Here is a 16932-nt window from a genome sequence, read left to right as displayed (position 1 = left end):
TAACAGCCCCATCACAACCAGAGCTCATGAAAGCTACAGTTTGAGGGGGAGGCCATGAGAGTGTGGCGGAGACACACTACAGAAACGGTGTGTCCTGCCATCGATTAAACAATAGGAAAAGCAGGGAGGCGGCAGCTCTGTGGACTGACTCCCACCTTTCTCCTGGAGTCCCAGTTGTGTAACTGCAACACAGGGAAAGCAGGACAACTTACCTGGAGGAGGAGGGGAGGAGGGAGCAGGGCTGCCTGATTTAAGGTAGCTACACTGCATAGGTGGATCTACAGTTGGAGAGAGGACAGGGCAGCCAGTGTCTTGGCACAGATGACATTGCTGAAGGAGTATGGGGAGGGTGAAGTCAGAATCTTGGCCTAATCACAGTACAGGGAAGAGGTCAAGAAAGGAGACTATAGAGGAATCAGACAAAAGATGTCACAGGAGTATGGTGAGATTGAATGTCAAGAAAATGACCAACAATAATAAAAGAGCAGTCCCCTAAGATAAACATGTCAATGTTTTCACTGGGCCTGACAATTACATTTCACAATTTTTCAAAGAACTGATTTAATGGAGTGGTGAGGCACACGCCTAACTCCAGAGCAGACACACAGGGGACAACACTGACCCTTGGAGAAGATGAAGAGAGAAGCTCCTTCACACTCTGCCTACCAAGTCCAGGGAACCAGGCATCTGCCACAGAGACGCAGAGTGGCGTGGCGTGGCATGTCACGGCGTGTCACACGGACACACCTCTGTGGGCCAGGCTCCAAAAGGCAGAGCAGAGTGGCTTTATTTGTGTCACAGGTGCACAGCTGACGCAGGCCGATCCTGAAGGATGGATGCAAGCTTGTATGCTAGAGGAAAGCAGCCAGCAGAGAGGAGTCAGAGTGTAAAACCAGGAAGGACGAAACAGAAGAAAGAAGGCCATGGGTGGGTGACAATAGTGGTCAGCCCTAACTCAGAAGACAGGCACTATACATGAAACAGCATTTAAAGTGAGCTCCAGAGTTCGAAGTCTGTGTGTCCACATTTTTAAAGCTTGAATACCACAGATGAAAGGACGGCAGATTACAACCTGCTGCATGTTTTCACAGGCCTTTGAGAAATGCCTTTTTATATTTTTAAAAGGCAGTTAGGACAAAAACCAAGAAGAAGAGACTGAAATCACGTAAAGCCTGCAAAGCATAAAGTATCTCTGACCCTCTCCCAAAAAACCCTGCCAGTGCCTATGTTGATACCAAATGGACAACATTTTTAAAATCCAGTCTAAAATGCACAGTAATAATTAAAAAAAATCATTTGTAAAAGTGACACAATCATGGTGACAGATCTTTAAACAATCAGGTCCACATTGCCAGGGTCTTCATAGGACAGTGGTTTGGTTCATACAATAAGAATTAACAAGCCAGGCGTGGTGGTACACTTGGGAGGCAGAAGCAGGAGGATCACTGTGAGTTTGAGGCCACCCTGAGACTCCATAGTGAATCCCAGGTCAGCCTGGGCTAGAGTGAGACCCTACCTAGAAAAACAAAAAACAAACAAAAAATTAACAAATCTATTTTTATCTTCTACTAGGGACATGGTCCTCAAGCTTGGTTCACCTATAGCCACAAAATGCAAAGAAAAAAAAAGGAATCCAAATATTTTCTTCTGATTTGATTACAATGTCCATATTCAGAAGGCAAAAAAAAAAAAATTACAACATCAAACAGGAGAATGCTTAAGCAAATACACAGAGCAGCAGTGTGATCTAATAACACAGTCACCAGTGGTGACCATGGGAGCCAGGTATGGAGATTACACCTGCTGCGCCAGCACTCGGGAAGCTGAGGAAGGGCGACTATTACAAGTTCGAGGCCATCCCGGTCTAGATTAGTTCTGGGTCAGCCGAGTCTTTAGTGTGACACCCTGTCTCAAAAAAAAAAAAAAAAAAGAAAACCAATCAACCAACCAAACCAACCACCTCAAAGAACAAACCGACCAACCAATCCAAAATAATTATGGGCATTAAATTGATATGAAAAAAGGAGGGATATGAAATGACTTTAAGCGAAAGAATGAATTATAAAAAATATGTAGATCACAGCTATAATAATACACTTAGTATGCTATTCAGAATTAGAAAATAACTTAATGACAAAAAAATAATTGAAATCTCAAGGGATTTTCTATAACTTTGTACATGAAATAGATTTTAAAAATTTAAGTATAAGTCTGTAATTTCAAAAGTAAATCAGTCACTAAAATGTATCTTTTAAGAGACAGAGTAATAAAACACATTAAAATTTAAGATGAATTCAAAGACAGAATCATGATACAGCAACTTGCGAAGACAAAAATTCTTCTACAATGAAACAAGCCTGATTCCTTGTTCTGGTCACACCCTGACCTTTGGAAAACACACATAAAAGACAGACATTCATGCCACAACCTGTCAAACACTTCCAGATTTTCTACTTGGGAACTATTTTTCAGATGCCATTCAAAAGAGACTCTGACCTTGAGACCTCATGGGAAAGGGTAGCTCAAGTTTGGGTCAGGGCTACTTTTCTTGTGTGCTTAAAAACTGGACATTTATTTATATTGTTTATGTAAGTGCGTTCATGCGCTTGTGTGCATGAACCAGGACCTCTTACCTCTGCAAACAAATGCCAGATGTTTGTGCCACTTTTTGTGTCTGGCTTACATGGATGGCTTAGAAATTGAACCTGGGTCAGCCAACTTTGCAATCAAGTGCCTTTAACCACTGGGCCATCTTTCAATTTATTATGTGTGTGTGGGGTTCCATGCATGTCATGCATATGGAGGTCAAAGGACAACTTTTGGGTCAGCCTTCACCTTCCACTACATTTTGAAGCAGGTACTCTTAATTTTTCACTGCTCCACTCTATCTGTGAGCTTCTGAGAAGCTCTCCTCTATCTGCCTCCATAGGTACGCTGGAATTACAGAAGACCACCACAGCTCTGATTTACATGAGGTCTATGGATCTCAACTGGGATTCTCAGGGATGTGCACCAAGGGCTATATCCACTGAGCCCTTTGAGACCCTCTCCTTGAAGTCCAGCTTGTGTATTTCTTCTTTTTTACAAAAAAAAAAAATAATAATAATCTATTTTTTTTTTGAGAGAGAGAGACGGAGGCAGAGAGAGAGAATAGGCATGTCAGGGCCTCTAAACACTACCAGTGATCTCCAGATGCACGCACCACCTTGTGCATCTGCCTTACGTGGGTACTGGGGAACTGAACCTGGGTTCTTAGGCTTCATAAGCAAGTGCCTTAACTGCTTAGCCATTTCTTCAGCCCTGTGTTTCTTTTTTTGCTAAACAAGTGGTGCTAAAAGCTACGGAAACTCCACAGCCCAGAGTAAGTTCATTCTTCTATTTGCTGCCCATTTTCTCTTTCCAAATGGAAGAAGTTAGGGGGAGGGTGATGGCTATTCCAATACAGTGGCCTCCTGAGTAAGCACATGGGGACAGTAAGAGCTCATTATAAGCTCCCTGAGTACATGACAGTCTGCTCCAGGATCAGCTTTCATTTAGCATCAGTATGCTCCATCTTAAAACCATTTTGCTGCTGGCACTTCCTTAATTTATAACCCATGATCATAAACGTCTCCAAACAACCTGAAGCTGTACATGCCTTCCAAAGTGTTGTCAAGGGAATGAATGTTTCTCAACTAATTCTTCAGGCGGCTGAACAATGGCTCTCTCACTGGAGCCACTACTTCTGAATGCAGAGCTTGGTTTCTTGGCACCAGAGATGGACTCTGGTAAAGCTGACCATGGCACTTAATACAGCACACCCTCAGGACACCCACTGGTTAAATTCCGCTGCCTGGCGGCTATTTTGCCTCTCACTCTCCTCCCCAACATATACTTATTATCCAGTGAAATGTTCTGACAAAAGGTTTAGTCATACAGAAAGTAGGACAAACAGCATCCTGAACTCCATCAACACTTAGGAGTGTGGTTACCTCAATGCACATGCACAGACAGTTCACTTACATATCCAGTGCCTTCAGCCTGGAGATAAGACTGTTGCTTTCACAGTAGCCAGCCTACCATGTATCTGTCCTGCTTCTCGTGCTAGATAAAGGACTGATGGAGGCAAAGTGAGGAGCCACACATGAAAGGAGTGTGCAGAGGGACGATTTGATGCAACTAGAAAAATGTTGTAAATTGAAGGCTATTCAAAGCAGATCTTGAAGCATGAACATGAACTTATCTGCCAGGAAGCAGCAGTAAGCTCAGACAAACAGACAGACACCAGTCATACACCCAAGGAGCACATATGTATGACAGTACAACCAGAAAAAATAATTAAGGCATACACGCAGCTATGTTAGCTAAGACTGACAGCTCCGGACAGACCGTTACCTTCTTGCCTTAACATTTGTTATCTCTTCTTTTTTTTCCCTTCATCTGCAGTTATCCCATTGAATCAGCAGCCAGTTGGTTTCTCCTCTCATCCCTGATACCAGCCAAATTCTGGTACCTCGCCCTTGCCACAGGGTAAAAATCTGAGTCAGTCTAGCAACTCAGTCCCTCCCCTTCCTAGGTTTAGTGACTGCTTTCTGAAAGCAGAGCTCCAAATGCTATCTTTTAAGGATAGCAACAAAAGACTGAATAAAGATCTGTGCTAACCTTGCCCTCTGGAATACTCTGCCTCTCATCCCTCTTCCCACAATCCACCTCCCCCTACTCCTAGGCCAGGCTGCTAGTCCAGTTTCATTTACTACCCTGAGGTACCTTCTGTTCCAGCATGGTGTATAGATCCATTCCACCAGAACACCCCACTACCCTATCTTCCTGTAGCCCTTTCCCAGCCCTCCACACCTGGCTCAAACCCAGCATCTTCTACCCTGTGATCCTCCAGGATGTTCCTTCCTCTGACTTCCTATAGCTAAATGCATCTGTGTGGCTAAAACATCTTTTGTTCCATCTTTTATTTTTTGTTTTAGAGCCATTTACTTATTTTATTGGCAACTTCCATGATTATAAACAATGTCCCATGGTAATTCCCTCCCTCCCCCTTTCCCCTTTGAAACTCCACTCTATCATATCCCCCCCCCCTCAATCAGTGTCTCTCTTTTATTCTGATGTGATTATCTTTTCCTCCTATCATGATGGTCTTGTGTAGGTAGTGTCAGGCACTGTGAGGTCATGGATATCCAGGCCATTTTGTGTTTAGAGGAGCACGTTGTAAGGAGTCCTACCCTTCCTTTGGCTCTTACATTCTTTCTGCCACCTCTTCCACAATGGACCCTGAGCCTTGTAAAGTGTTATAGAGATATTGCAGTGCTGAGCACTCCTCTGTCACTTCTTCTCAGCATCATGATGCCTTCTGAGTCATGCCAAAGTCACTTCCATCTGAAAAGAGAAGGTTCTCTAACCAAAAGTGAGAGTAGCCTTAATATATGGGTATGAACATTAAGAGAAGTGCTTACTAGGCAGTTTGGTGAGTACAGTATATACATTTAGCCAGACAGCAGCAGATGTTGCACCCCTAGGGCTCATGACTACCCCTGCTGTAGGTTTTCATTCCTTCTTTTTTCTTGTGTTTTTGGTTTGTTTGTTTGTTTGTTTGTTTTTTCAAGGTAGGGTCTCTCTCTGGTCCAGGTTGACCTGGAATTAACTATGTAGACTCAGGGTGGCCTCAAACTCATGGAGATCCACCTACCTCTGCCTCCTGAGTGCTGGGATTCAAGGTGTGGGCCACCATGCCCGGCTGTTATAGGTTTTCAGTATCAGGGATGTATTCCCTCCCATGGAGTGGGCCTCCAGGCCAGTTAGAGAGTGGTTGATTTCCCCCATAACAGATGTGTCACTATTGCACCCGTTGGCTCTAAGGCTTGCAGAGTCCACTGCTGAGTATCTTCACTGGTGATTTCTCTCTCTCCCATTGAACTGCATGCAGTGTGGCTTTTTCCAGTTTTCTGTCAGCTGGTCTACACGAAGGAGGTTTTCAGCTCAGCTCCAGCAGGATTTCTCAGTGACCTTGCATCCAAAGTATTTGGAGTCTTCAGCAATAGGGTCTTACCATCTATTCCTGGCGGGAAACCAAGGGCCTCGACAATGGCCTGTAATGTTTTGGGGGCATCAGAGACCTTGCTGGCCAACAACTCACTGGCACTGAAAATATTCTAAAATTATTTTTTAATTTTTATTTGACAGAGAGAAAGGGGCAGATAGAGAGAGAAAGAATGGGTGTCCACAGCCTCTGCAAATGAACCCCAGATGTATGCACCACCTTGTACACCTTGTTTACATGGGTACTGAGGAATCAAACCTGGGTCCCTCGGCTTTGCAGGCAAGCATCTTAATTGCTAAGCCATCTCTCCAGCCCTGTTCCATTCTTTTAAAAACTCAAATAGATGTTACGCTGTCCATAATCTCTCTAAACGCCCCTGGTTTACCATCAGTGATGGTAAGTGCTGTTCATGGGTGGATAGAAAAAGTCTTATGAGAACCTAGGAATTATCTTTGGTCTCTTCTTTTCTTTCCACTAAGTTCTAATGCAAATATTACCAATTCTGCTACTCTGCTCCAAATCTATGGCTAAGCCCTAATCCAGGGCACCCTACTTCTTGTCTCAACAACTGAGAAAGCTTTCCACCCTGACTCCTCCAATCCCCTCTCAAAAAGCGACCTATACACAATGTGCAAGTGTGGCTGAGAAGATGGCAGTAGCTAACAGCACTTGCTATTTAAGCATGAGAGCCCTTTTGGGCTAGAGACTGCCAAGTTTGACTCCCTAAAACTACATAAAAAGCTGGCATGAGCAGAGCATGGTGGCACATGCCTTTAATCCCAGCACTCGGGAGGCAGAGGTAAGAAGATTGCTGTGAGTTTGAGGCCACCCTGAGAATACATAGTGAATTCCAGGTCAGCCTGGACTGGGCTACATTAAGACCTTACCTCAAAAAACCAAAAAGCTGGCACAGCCACACATGGCTGTATGTATAGTTCATGGGAGCGGAGACTGGAGAATCCCTGGGGCTTTTTAAGGGACAGGAGCTCCAGGTTATGGGAGAGACCCTGTCTCAAGGAAGGAAACATGTGGATACGTGAGGACACTCACCATTCTCCTCTGGCCTCTTCACATGGGCATCTGTGCATACAACATACATATTGCATGCATGCACACACACACACCAACAAGCATGCAAGTGAGACTATATAATTTTCTTCTGAAAATCTGTCAATGCTATCCATAGCTCATCCAACAAAACATAACCTCTACCTCAAACTCAATGATGTCATAAGTGCGTTCTCCCCAACACTGCTAGCTCCTCATTAGCTCCCAACACAGTGTCTTCAGCTATTCAGGATGTGTTACAGGGAAAGATAACCTTATTTGGAAGCAGTGTAGATGCCAGCTTGTCTGGGAACCAAAGGCTGTGCAAGGCCCTGTGATTTACTCTGAAGACACCCCCCATTGCTGGTTCTCTCCAGGGTGCCAGGGTCCTGTCCCCAGCACCTCCTTTGCTCCTCTCTAGCCTGGCCACCTCTCCCTCAGGTCTGCTTCAAAGGCACTTCCTCGGAGCATGCTCCCTGCAGTGTCTGTCCTCAGAGCACCGGGGCATCCCGCCCCTCAGTGTCCACCTTCTCTGTAATGACATGACCTCTGTACTGCAGCTTCCCCAGCCCAACTCCACGGGTGCTGAACGCTTCTGCCCATGAAGGAAAAGATTAGTGGGAGACTACGCCTGCCACAGCACCTGAGCTGAGAATCCTGTTCCCTACTTAAGACAGCTGTTTCTGCAAATGTGATGTACCTGGGCGATAACTGGCCAACAAGCCAACAAACAGCATTTAAAGCAGACTTTCAATGTTCAAGTGTTTACTGCAACAAACAAAATCTATTATTTCCTCATTCCTGAATTTCTGATACTAACCTAGAACACTGGGATATACATTATGAGAAATTAAGTGGCTACTAGAAATAATTTTAAAATACTGAGTTTATGTTTATTTTTTCCTAGATCCGTAGAAGTAGAAAAGTAAATAGACTAATTTATGTTTCCATGTGGTTGGTCTTAGTATTGTAGGGCGTGATACTATATGAGCTGCTGAAATGTGGGTTCCAGAAGGAAAGTGGCCGCCAGCACCTTGCAGCTGCTGCTAAGGTTTTGGGCTACCTCCTGGTACTGGTTGGATGAATGACTAACCCTGCTATCAGCTCCCAAAACCCAACACTGATCACTAAGGCCCTTCACTGTGAACTCTCTGTAATGGAAGCACAGACAGACATCTAGCGGCTTCAGAAAATGCTAGCTGTTGAACTGTGATCTATCACTAGTAAACAGCCCCACAAACATGGGTTAAGGCAGTGATGGCATTCTTTTTTTTTTTTTTTTGAGGTAGGGTCTCACTCTGGCTCAGGCTGACCTGGAATTCACTATGTAGTCTCAGGATGGCCTTGAACTCTTGGCGATCCTCCTACCTCTGCCTCCCGAGTGCTGGGATTAAAGGTGTGCGCCACCACGCCTGGCTCAGTGATGGCATTCTTAAAGAATGTCCCAACAGCTGTGACACTGGTGAATATTGTCCTCAGCCCCCTGTCTACCCACACAAAAGGAGATAGAAAGAAGTGTACCAACTCCCTGCCCCACTGCAGGAGGTGAAGAAAATGAGCATTTTAATGTCTTCTGACAAGAGCAAGGACTGTAGTTTTTATGCAGGGGACAGAGTTGGTATCTGGCTGAACCAAGACAGTAGCTGAGAAGGCCAGGTGAGGCGAGCAGAGCACTGAACCACACACCAGATAAGTCCCCAGCCAGCTACTGTAGGCTGAAAAAAAATCACACAAACAGGGCATGGCACACACTTGTAATCCCAACACTTTGGAGGTAGAAGCAGGAGGGTCCTGAGTTTAAGACCAGCTTGGGCTATGGAGTAGGGACCCTGTCTCAAAATAAATAATACCAGCTCCATGCAGGAGAAGCTAGAGGTCTATGGGCACTGTCCCCCTTCCAGGCCCAATTCTGACTCTGAAGCAGGAGGACATTTTCTTTCGAAGGATTCTCAGTGCTCTTTGAAATCCCACTGTCAAGCCCCTTTGCTGTATTTTTAGTAATTGTTCCCTATGAGTTGGGAGGACATTCACACCCACCTCATGTCCTAAAGGTGAGGTTTCAACATGGAGTTTCTTCTAATTTAGAAATGAAAGAGTATGAACAATTTAAGGACAGAAGTCTGGGACTATTTGGAGCTCAACAGTGCAAAACTATTTGCAATTATCCAGGGGCATAGGCAGCTGGTTAATGATGAATATTCTAAAACCATGTTTCAAAATGAATACATCTAGGCTGGCCAGATAGCTCAGGTGGTAAAGCTCTTTCCATGTAAGCCTGTGGATCCGAGTTCAGATCCCCAGAAGCCATGCAAAGCCAGACATAGTAGTGTTTGTTTATAATCCCAGTGTACCTCTGGCGAGATGGGAGGTGGAGACAGAAAGGAAAGTCCCTGGGAACTCATAGGTTAACCAGCCTGGTGTCTGCAGCAGCACAAAGCAAAGAGACCCTGACTCAAACAAGATGGCAAGCAAGGATGAATAGCCTGAGGTCCTCTGACCTCCAGATGTGTACCGTGACACATGTATGTCCACATACACAAATGTGCACACACAAGTTATACATACACACAAATATTAGCTCATGTTAACATTTATGTTGACATAAAAAATAAGCACCAAATCCTCCTTAAACTTGTCCATTAAAAGATCCAGAAATACTTTGTAGCAGAGAGAACCCCAGATAACAGTGAACCAACACATACTTAAGTTTCTGAATCTATTAGCATACCAATTCCCAAAGGAAAACAAAAGATGGTAGCTGTCAGTACTCCTCCACACGACAGTTGACTTTTTAAAAAAATATTTTATTTATTTATTTGAGAGAAAGAGAGGAAGAGGCAGGTAGGGAGAATGGGTACTCTAGGGTCTCCAGCCACTGCAGATAAACTCCAGATGCATGTGCCACCTCATGCATCTGGCTTGCATGGGTTCTGAGGAAATCAAACCTAGGTCCTTAGGCTTCACAGGCAAGTACCCTAACTGCTAATCCATCTCTCCAGCCCAACAGTTGACTTATAAAATTTTTTTAAAGTTTTAAAAATTTATTTTATTTATTTTTTATTGATAACTTCCATGATTACTAATAATATCCCATGGTAATTTCCTCCCTCCCTCCACTTTTCCCTTTGAAACTCCACTCTCCCCTCTCAATCAATCTCTCTTTTGTTTTGATGGCATGATCTTTCCCTCCTATTATGATGGTCTTGTGTAGATAGTGTCAGGATTTACTTGAGAGAATCAGAAAAAGAGAGAGAGACAGAGACAGAGAGAATGGGCATACCAGGGCCTCCAGCCACTGCAAATGAACTCCAGATGCATATGCCACCTGGCTTATGTGGGTCCTGGGGAATCGAACCAGGGTCCTTTGGTTTTGCAGGCAAATGCCTTAACCGCTAAGCCATCCCTCCAGCCCCCAACAGTTGACTTTTAAAGCCAGTCTTCCCATCTTCTGTTCATGATGCACACTTCCTCTCAGCTTTACTGTATAAAAGCTGCTCCTGCTTTACATAGCAAAGCATTCTTTTTGTAAAACTTTTACTTTCCTTATACATCTTATTTTTCTAACATCTTTGACAAAGGAAAAAAATACATTCCTTTCCTTCAATGGTGACTGACAATGTGGCATACAGACTGATTTTCCCTTATCTAAGATGGCTGGACTGGAAGTTTTTGAATTCACATGTTTCATACATACAGCCTGAAGGTAATTTTATAGTATTTTTATTGCATCTACTTGATTGTAACCCATTACGTGAGGTCAGCAAGGCACCAGATTTTGGAACATTTGGGTTTTTCCGATAAAGGGCATACTCACCATTTACTCCCATGGAGAAATGGAAGCATCAGGCACTGCCCATCACTGTGTGGCTAAACCACTCTGGAGGTTCAGGACTTTGGAAGTGATCTGTTTTCTAAGCACAAAGGCTGAGCACCTGTTATTTAGATGGACGTGAGACCTTCACCCTTCCTAAAGCTACAGTTGCTACCTTTATTTGAGCCTTTGACTCCCTTCCTTCTTCAGGCTTCTCACTGTGGCTTAAGAGGCAAAGAAGCCATGGGAAGTACTCAAATTCAAGGCTGCAACCAGAGCCTGCCAGTTGTCACACCCCAACACCCCCACATCTCCACCTTAACCTAGAATTCCAACTTACAAATTATTCATTTATATTACAGCTTTAGCACATGAAATAATAGCTTGTCTCTGTGAGAAGGATGATGCCACTCCCCGAAAGACTAACTTCATGCTACTCATAAGCCAGTGGCTCCTGATTTGTCCTAATGATGTTTTCTTTGTGGGTTATAATGAATTTTAGGTTCTGATATCTGAGAAGAACTGATAAACACATCAAACAATCGGTAAGGTGGTTTTATAATTGGGATGCCACATTCTAAGCACCGCTTCACTTGCATATAAGTTATAAAACAAGAATCACTCTAAGAATGATGAAAGGGACTGACAGGGGAACACAAAATCTAAGAAGTGAAGTTCAGAAGGGTCTGGGCAAAGAAGATTCTCAAGTAAGCAGGGCAGCATGGCGGCTAGCAGTCGAAGGTGCTAGATTAAGAAGACTCGGCTAGGAGACAAGCAGCACTAGTTAGAGCGAAGTTGTATCACCACTACTCCACATAACAATCCTCCAGACAGTCCACAACACACGCACACTCAACACCTCCCTTTATGTTCCAGTCACGAGTCTAGCAAGAATCTTATTGATCTGTTCCATCATTTGAAACCTTCCACAGGCCTCTCTACAATTAGCGCAGTCACTAGTACACTGACATCCAGTGTTGTGTACAAATAAACACGTGTCTTTGAGCTGAAGGGAATGAAGTGAAACTTCATGACAGCCCTAACTTATATGCGCTTTGCTTCCTTAAAGCCAGAGGAAAAATTCTACTCTGATTCTCTGAAAGTGAACATAATTTAATATTCCTTTTGAAAACTTTACATAAGAGTGGAATTTAATCCAACAAGACTGGAGCAGGGAAGGGCCCATTTTGAAATACTTTAAGAACGGAGGACAGATTTAATCTGTTAAGCAGTTGTTAGAGAAGCCCTATAGTAGGTGGATAAAACAAACAAGGCCTAGATCCATTAAAAGATAAAAGGTTCAACTCATTTCCATGGCTGTAAGAGTCTGCCAAGAGTGGGCACAGTCAGGGTGATTTATGAATACTCAGGATTCAAAAGAGACTCAGAACCTGGACTTCCAAGCCACATCCCTGCACATTGTAACAGGCTACAGTTGCTACTCAGAACCAAGTGACAATCATTTCAGGGGTTGGTATAAGTGCAGGGAAAGAGAAAAAGTATGAAAATATCATCAAACACTGGTGAAACATCACTCTGATGATGTGTTAACAGCAAGAACTCTTAGAGGGGGTAGCAGGCTCATAGAACATCTTCAGCAAAGCCTCAGGGCTACTTTGTTACTTGTATAAATTAATCAATAAAAGGGAGTTAGGGACCTATATAGCATACTCTGTATAACAGACAATACTAAATAAAGAACCTTAGTACCCCTGTAACATTAAACTACAGAGCAAACTTCAGGTATCCACGAAAAGGCTGATAATCTACATGCTACCATGAAACCTGGGCCTCCAACAGAGATCATCATATTGACCTCCTTGGTTAGTTTCCTCAGCATCATCTGAGTCAAGTCTCAGATTTAAATGGTAAAACTGGATCATCAATAAGTAGAACTGGGTCATACCCAGGTTAGCTGCATGAAATAAACACTTGTTACAACACAACTGAAGGGCTGGATTTATACAAAACACCCAATGACGCCCAGCATGACAGGGAAGGGAAACACTTTCACACTGATATACTAGAAAATGGTAAACAAAGCCGGGTGTGGTGGCACATGCCTTTAATCCCAGCACTTGGGAGGCAGAGGTAGGAGGATCCCTGTGAGTTTGAGGCCACCCTGAGACTCCATAGTGAATTCCAGGTCAGCCTGGACTAGAGTGAAGCCCTACCTTGCAAACCAAAAAAAAGTAAACAAAACAAACAAATGAACAGAAAAGGAATACAGAAACTCCCTCTCTCCATGACACATACATGAAGCAAAACAAACACAGCCAAAGTCACATAGCTCAGACGTCAAGGGAATTTAGTCTCATTGTAGAACAGCCAACTTCACTCCACAAATAGGAAGCCAGGTCCCAGAGAAATTGTGCAAGATGACTCAAGCAGAAATAGAGGCTTGATGTCTCACTCCATCCTCACCAAACCAACTTCTCTCAGAAAATAAGTCATTTCCACCATTAGCTGACTCATCAAAAGATCCATAAAATCCTGGAGCACTTTCTTTACTGTTCAGGACTGAATGTTAAACAAATATCAACATCACAGGTCTCTAGAAAAAGGCCAAATTCTAAAAATACAGCCCAGGACCAGGAACTTGTAGAGTCACTCTAGTGGACCCACACAAACATGGAGAGATGAATTCCAGATCCCTAGCTCTCCCCAGAATACCACAGCTCAGGAGAAAAGGGGGCAGGACCAGAATCTGAAGAGCCTCAGACAGAAAGCAGAGCAGACTTTGCAATATCTCAAAGAAAGGGAAATTTCCTACAAACCCCAAAGAGCCATTCCCAAGAGGACTCAGAGTGCCAAGAAAGGTAAGACAGTCAGTCACTGTACGTTTAGTGCAGTCTCCCCATTCTCAAAGGTCCCTGGCTACATTCAGATATACTTTCCCAACAAGCTACAGGTAACTGCCACCAGCCAGGGTGAGGGGTGAGGAAAACTGGAAAAAGGGGCTGCTGTGAAAATATCATTTCCACTTGCATAGCTGAGTGACAGACCATGGGAGGTGCTGCCTGCCTCCCTAAACATTCATAACCACAAGCTTTTAGCCGTCTACACAGCCCAAGCCTTAGGTTGTGGACACACATTCTATACAGCCCAAACCTCAGGCTATGGGGTGTAAGTTTTACATAGCCCAAGCCTCAGGTTTCAGACACACATTCTACACAATCCAACTCTCAGGCTGTGGACACATATTCTACATAGCCCTTGTTCTACATAACTTAAACTGCTAGACCTCTTTCAGCTGGTCACGAAGGTTTATTGCTGAAGCTGTTTTCTGACTTTTTCTTTTTATACTTAGTTTTTCTAATTTTGCCTGATTGCTAAGGTTATTGGGAGAAAAAAAAAACTTACTATACCAAGGACAAGAATTAAATTAGTAAGGTACTTTACAAGACTGTGTATGTTAAGTAGAAAATGTCAATCAAGTTGCTTTAATTCCTAAAGTGACAATGTTGGATTGGTTGCTAAACCTAGGCTAACTAACCTCAATATATAAGTCACTAATGCCCATTAAGACCCTATTTTCCTGTTTGGAAAGCATCAGAATTAGACCACAGGAGACCTTTCCTAGCCTGTAAGAATTACCACCTTCATAGACCTGTATGAGGAATGTGAAGTGTCCAAAACACTAACGCGCACTTCCTCATACGCGCCTCAAAGATGCAATGAGACAAAGGCATACTGTATTCCTCACTAGGCAGACTGGTGAGCTGAAGGCAGATCCCAGTCATCCCCAACACTTATAGCTCCTACGAGTAACTTCCAGAAACAGGAAGCAGGTCTCAATCAGCTAGCATGGGAATATAATGGAGTCAAGCTTATAATGGCCAATGGGCTGTGGCAGAAAGGCAGGCAGTCATTAATCCAACACATTTACTCAGCCACCAGGCCCTGTTTCTCTGGTTGTGAGGGATCCACCAAGGACCAAAAGAAAAATCTCTGGCCTAAATGAGCTTCCTCTGTGGCTGAGTAGAAACAGGGTATGTTACAGTGCTGCGCGCTGTGCAGGGAGATGAATGGAGATAGCACCTGCTTCATGATTTGCAATTTACTTCTTTTAAGCCAACCAGGTGTCATTTAAGGAAATGCAATGATAATGCATCAATAATAGTTTTCCTAATCATGTCTCCAACAGGGACTACTTTGGATACTCTGGTCTGCAGATCCAATTTGATTGACTGTCCTAACCTCTGAAGTGCCTGCTACCAGAGACCTGTCATACTGGCCATCTAAATTCCATATAAGCAAAGGAACACTCCCCTCCCCTCCCAATCCACAAGTGCAAATGTTCCAAGACAGGGCCAGAAGAAGGCTGAAGTTTCAAGGGCACAGGAACTACTTCTTAGTAAAACGTCTCCTAAAGCAAGGATTAAAATGCAGTTTATGTGCAGAGTTCTGCTGGGACAAAGCACTAAGAGTACCATACACATCAGCATGCTTTCCCTGACCTGTCAATTCTAGTGACATTGTCTACCATTATTCTATATTTAACCAGCTTATTGAGCACTTTCTCCAGCTTTTAACCCCCCTTTCCCCCTTTCACTAAAAAAGCAACCCAGTGTGCAGAAAGTTGCTAAAAGGTAGCAGTCTCTTTGTAAAATCAGATACACTGGAATAAGCACGTTATCAGCCTTTCCATTCATCTGGTTAGGTGCGTTGGCCAATCTAGCTACAGCTTTGTTTCACTTTAGTGTGAATCTTATAGTCCTCAGTCGCAACTGTATCCAAAGAATGACAGATAGTAGGTCTTTTAAAATTCACAACATTTTAACTTGTCTGTAACATGGGAGTGGCCAAGTCACCACTGCCCTGGAGATCTCCGGCCTTGGGCGTCGGGTTTTCGCAGGTGCCACGGAGAAGATCCAAAAGGGCTATCCTTCAGCTCACACTCTCGGTGCTGTTTGTCAGGCTTCTCCTCCCGGCAGGGCCCTCCCGGGCCCGTCTGCGGCTCCCGGCCCAGCCCACCGCACAGCGACTCGCAGACGAGCGGCCGGCAAACTTCAGCGGGGAACCGGCGGGCCGGGAGGGGCCTGGCCAGGCAAAGGGGCGGCTCTTCCCGGTGAGGCCCCGCCCTGCCCGCGGTAGCAGGTCCCCGGCAGGTCCCGACGGTACCTGGGAGTCTCCGGGGCTCTCAGGCCTGGACGATCGCCGTGGGGGACCAGAGGGTGTGTGTTGGTGGGAAGGGGGAGGGATCCGGGCCGGGTGCAACTCCGAGGAGGGCAACGGGCCCGAGAGCGGCGCGGGCTCGGCCCCGGGGTGGACGCGGCCGCGGGAGCTGTCGTGGCGGGCGGCGGGATCGGGCCCCGGGAGTCTGAGGAGGGAGGTCGCGGCGAGCGGGGACGACGCGGAGCCCCAAGGCTGGGGTCCGGGACCAGGGGCTCCGGGGCCCCGCCCCCGGGCTGAGCCGCCACGCCCGCCCCCGGGCTGCGCGGCCACGCCCGCCGCGGTCCCCCGGCTCACCTGATGTACGGGCTGGCGGCCGCCAGGATGTTCTTCTGCACCGGGATCTCCTCCCCGTCGAGGACAAGGTGCGCGTCGCAGAAGCGGGACTCCTCGCGGAAAGAGCTGAGCGCTCGCAGCAGGCGCGCGGCGTGCTGAGGGTCGGACACGGCGCTGCCCTCAGCCATCGCGGCGCCCGCTCCTCGACCGTCCCGACGCTGCCCAGCCCACCTCGAACCCCTCGAGCCGCCCCGCGCCCGGCGCGCGCCCCGTCTGCGCACCCCGCGCGCCCGCCCGCGCCCGTCCGGCCCGGCTCTCGGAGCTCGGAATAGAAGCTGGATGCTCGGGAACGCGCCTGCGCCTGCGCCATCCGCGGCTCGCGGAACTGGCGCCTTTAAAGGAGCCACGGCAGTTGCGTCATTTTTCCGCGGCGCCCCCGCGCCCCACCCCCTCGCGCCCGTCGCCGGAGGCGACCAATCAGAAGCCTCCTTTCTCCTCCCCGCCGCGGGTCTGGGCGCCCGAGCCCGCCGGGGAGACGGTGGCTGCTGCGGCGGCGCTGGCTGTGCTGGAGGACAGGCTCAGCCGATCAGCCCCG

The 16932-nt window shown here is 45.9% G+C and overlaps 1 protein-coding gene across 1 annotated transcript in view; it reads right to left on the bottom strand.

The window, feature by feature from the left end:
- Gan (gigaxonin) overlaps positions 1 to 16525 on the bottom strand; it is a 54008-nt gene extending 37483 nt beyond the window's left edge. The window contains exon 1 of the mRNA XM_004659588.3: positions 16359 to 16525. Coding sequence (XP_004659645.1) covers positions 16359 to 16525 — 167 coding nt within the window. The remainder of the gene's footprint in view (positions 1 to 16358) is intronic.
- Positions 16526 to 16932: the final 407 nt, after the last annotated feature.

The sequence above is a fragment of the Jaculus jaculus genome, chromosome 1, assembly GCF_020740685.1.
Source record: "Jaculus jaculus isolate mJacJac1 chromosome 1, mJacJac1.mat.Y.cur, whole genome shotgun sequence".
In the NCBI taxonomy this organism is placed as follows: Eukaryota; Metazoa; Chordata; class Mammalia; order Rodentia; family Dipodidae; genus Jaculus; species Jaculus jaculus.
Note: the sequence above shows the minus strand (reverse complement) of the source record. Positions and strands in the feature narration are given on the sequence as shown.